Below are 1674 nucleotides of genomic sequence, written 5' to 3' on the forward strand. Positions count from 1 at the left end.
GTTTTTTGTCATAGACTAATCGTCGTATGGAGGCATCAGTTCAGTACCATAATGTCCAAACAGCCCAACGAAGAACCAAGCAAATGAAAGAACAAGATCAGAATCAAGCAAACAGAAGAAATATCAATCTTGTGCTGGATCTAAGCCTCTCAATCAAGGATATTGATCAAAACTCCGGCCCGGAACTCAATCTTTTAGACAAAAATCTTTCAGAAAATCCGTCGAATAATGATCCAAGTCCTCAAGGTAATGAATCCGGACCACCTTTTTTTTCGTGCAACTATTGCCAAAGGAAATTCTATAGTTCCCAGGCTCTAGGAGGCCATCAAAATGCTCATAAGCGCGAGCGGACCATCGTGAAACGTGGGCCCCGCTTTGGTGGCGCCGCCTCTCGTAGCCGCGACCGGTATTTGAACATGGGTTTTCTGCCACTGCATGGATCATTGAATAGGTCTCTTGGGATTCACGTGCACTCTACAATTCATGAGCCAACTTATTTAGCATCATCCACTACATATGGACAACATGGCTGGTCTAGAAAGCCTCTTGATCAGCAACCAACGATCAGGCGGCTGGCAGCACAGAATCATCACGTTGGCAGTTCATCGAATGGCGGAGCAGCTAGATTTGACACTGTTCAGAAGTTCTCGTTAGGGGTCAACGGCATCGGAATACACAGATGGAACAGTACTGGTCCTCCTATGAAGACTAATCAAGAAGAGCAGAAAAAGTTAGACTTATCCCTTAAGCTCTAACTGCATCTTTGGTACCGGACTCAACACTAATAACGAGATAATTGCTTCTTAATTTTTCTTCTTGAACAATGTTCCCCACTAAACGTATCCTTAGTTATGTTCATATTCCTGCAACCTCCGGTCCGCAACCTCACCTCCACCCTGGAAATAGTTAGCAAAGGACAGATTAGAGACTGTTTTAGCTGTAGAGAATTTTCTTGAACTTGTATCGAGATTCAGCATTATGGGACAATTAAATCATGTATCTTGGTCAGATTCAAGATTTTTCCTTGAAGTTTTTATCGAGCAAAAATTTTAAAGGCTAAACGTTATCTTGTTGAATTTTTAGTGAAAATTTTGAATAATTCAAGTGAACATATTCATATTTTTTTTATTCCACAATAATGCAAAATATGAACAGGAATATTTCATGCCTAATGATAAATACTTTCACGTGAACCAACTCGATATAATTCAATATGGATTTCTTTTACATGACAATGCATAATATCTGCAATCCGTACAGTTTAATTTGTATATAATACATAGGAGAAAATTTTCACAGTAGTCAATGTTAATTTTTAAATATTTCGTTTAATTTACTTTTGTTAAAAGGTCAAATGTTCAATATATTTCATTTTGTTCTACAATTATTATTTTTTCTTTTTTTGTAAAGATGGTTTAACTAGACCAAACCAACAATTGGATCCAATTAGTCGAGTACCATATCATAGCTATACTTGATTGCGCAACCCTGAAGTTTAGTACTCAACTAGCTCGACAGTTAGTGTTACAATCCACATTTTTATCTAGTCAAAGTCAATAGTGAAATTTTCAAGGTCAAGTCAAATGAGGATTTGTATGAAATAAATCATTTTTATTGGGACTTGATTGACCAAATCATTTTATTTGGGTTTATTTTGCAATTGACAAAATATGA

General features: G+C 37.0%; 1 protein-coding gene across 1 annotated transcript; it reads left to right on the top strand.

Annotated features, from left to right (window-relative positions):
- Positions 1 to 6: 6 nt before the first annotated feature.
- Positions 7 to 1051, top strand: LOC111389130 (zinc finger protein 1-like). Its single transcript, XM_023014001.1, has one exon. It carries the CDS (start codon positions 27 to 29, stop codon positions 753 to 755), a length of 729 nt encoding a protein of 242 aa, XP_022869769.1. The 5' UTR covers positions 7 to 26; the 3' UTR covers positions 756 to 1051.
- The last annotated feature ends 623 nt before the right edge of the window (positions 1052 to 1674 follow it).

Source organism: Olea europaea, unplaced genomic scaffold (genome assembly GCF_002742605.1).
Source record: "Olea europaea var. sylvestris unplaced genomic scaffold, O_europaea_v1 scaffold5650, whole genome shotgun sequence".
In the NCBI taxonomy this organism is placed as follows: domain Eukaryota; kingdom Viridiplantae; phylum Streptophyta; class Magnoliopsida; order Lamiales; family Oleaceae; genus Olea; species Olea europaea.

Coding starts and splice junctions, on each gene's coding strand:
- LOC111389130 (XM_023014001.1), top strand. CDS start 27: ATGGAGGCATCAGTTCAGTACCATAATGTCCAAACAGCCCAACGAAGA.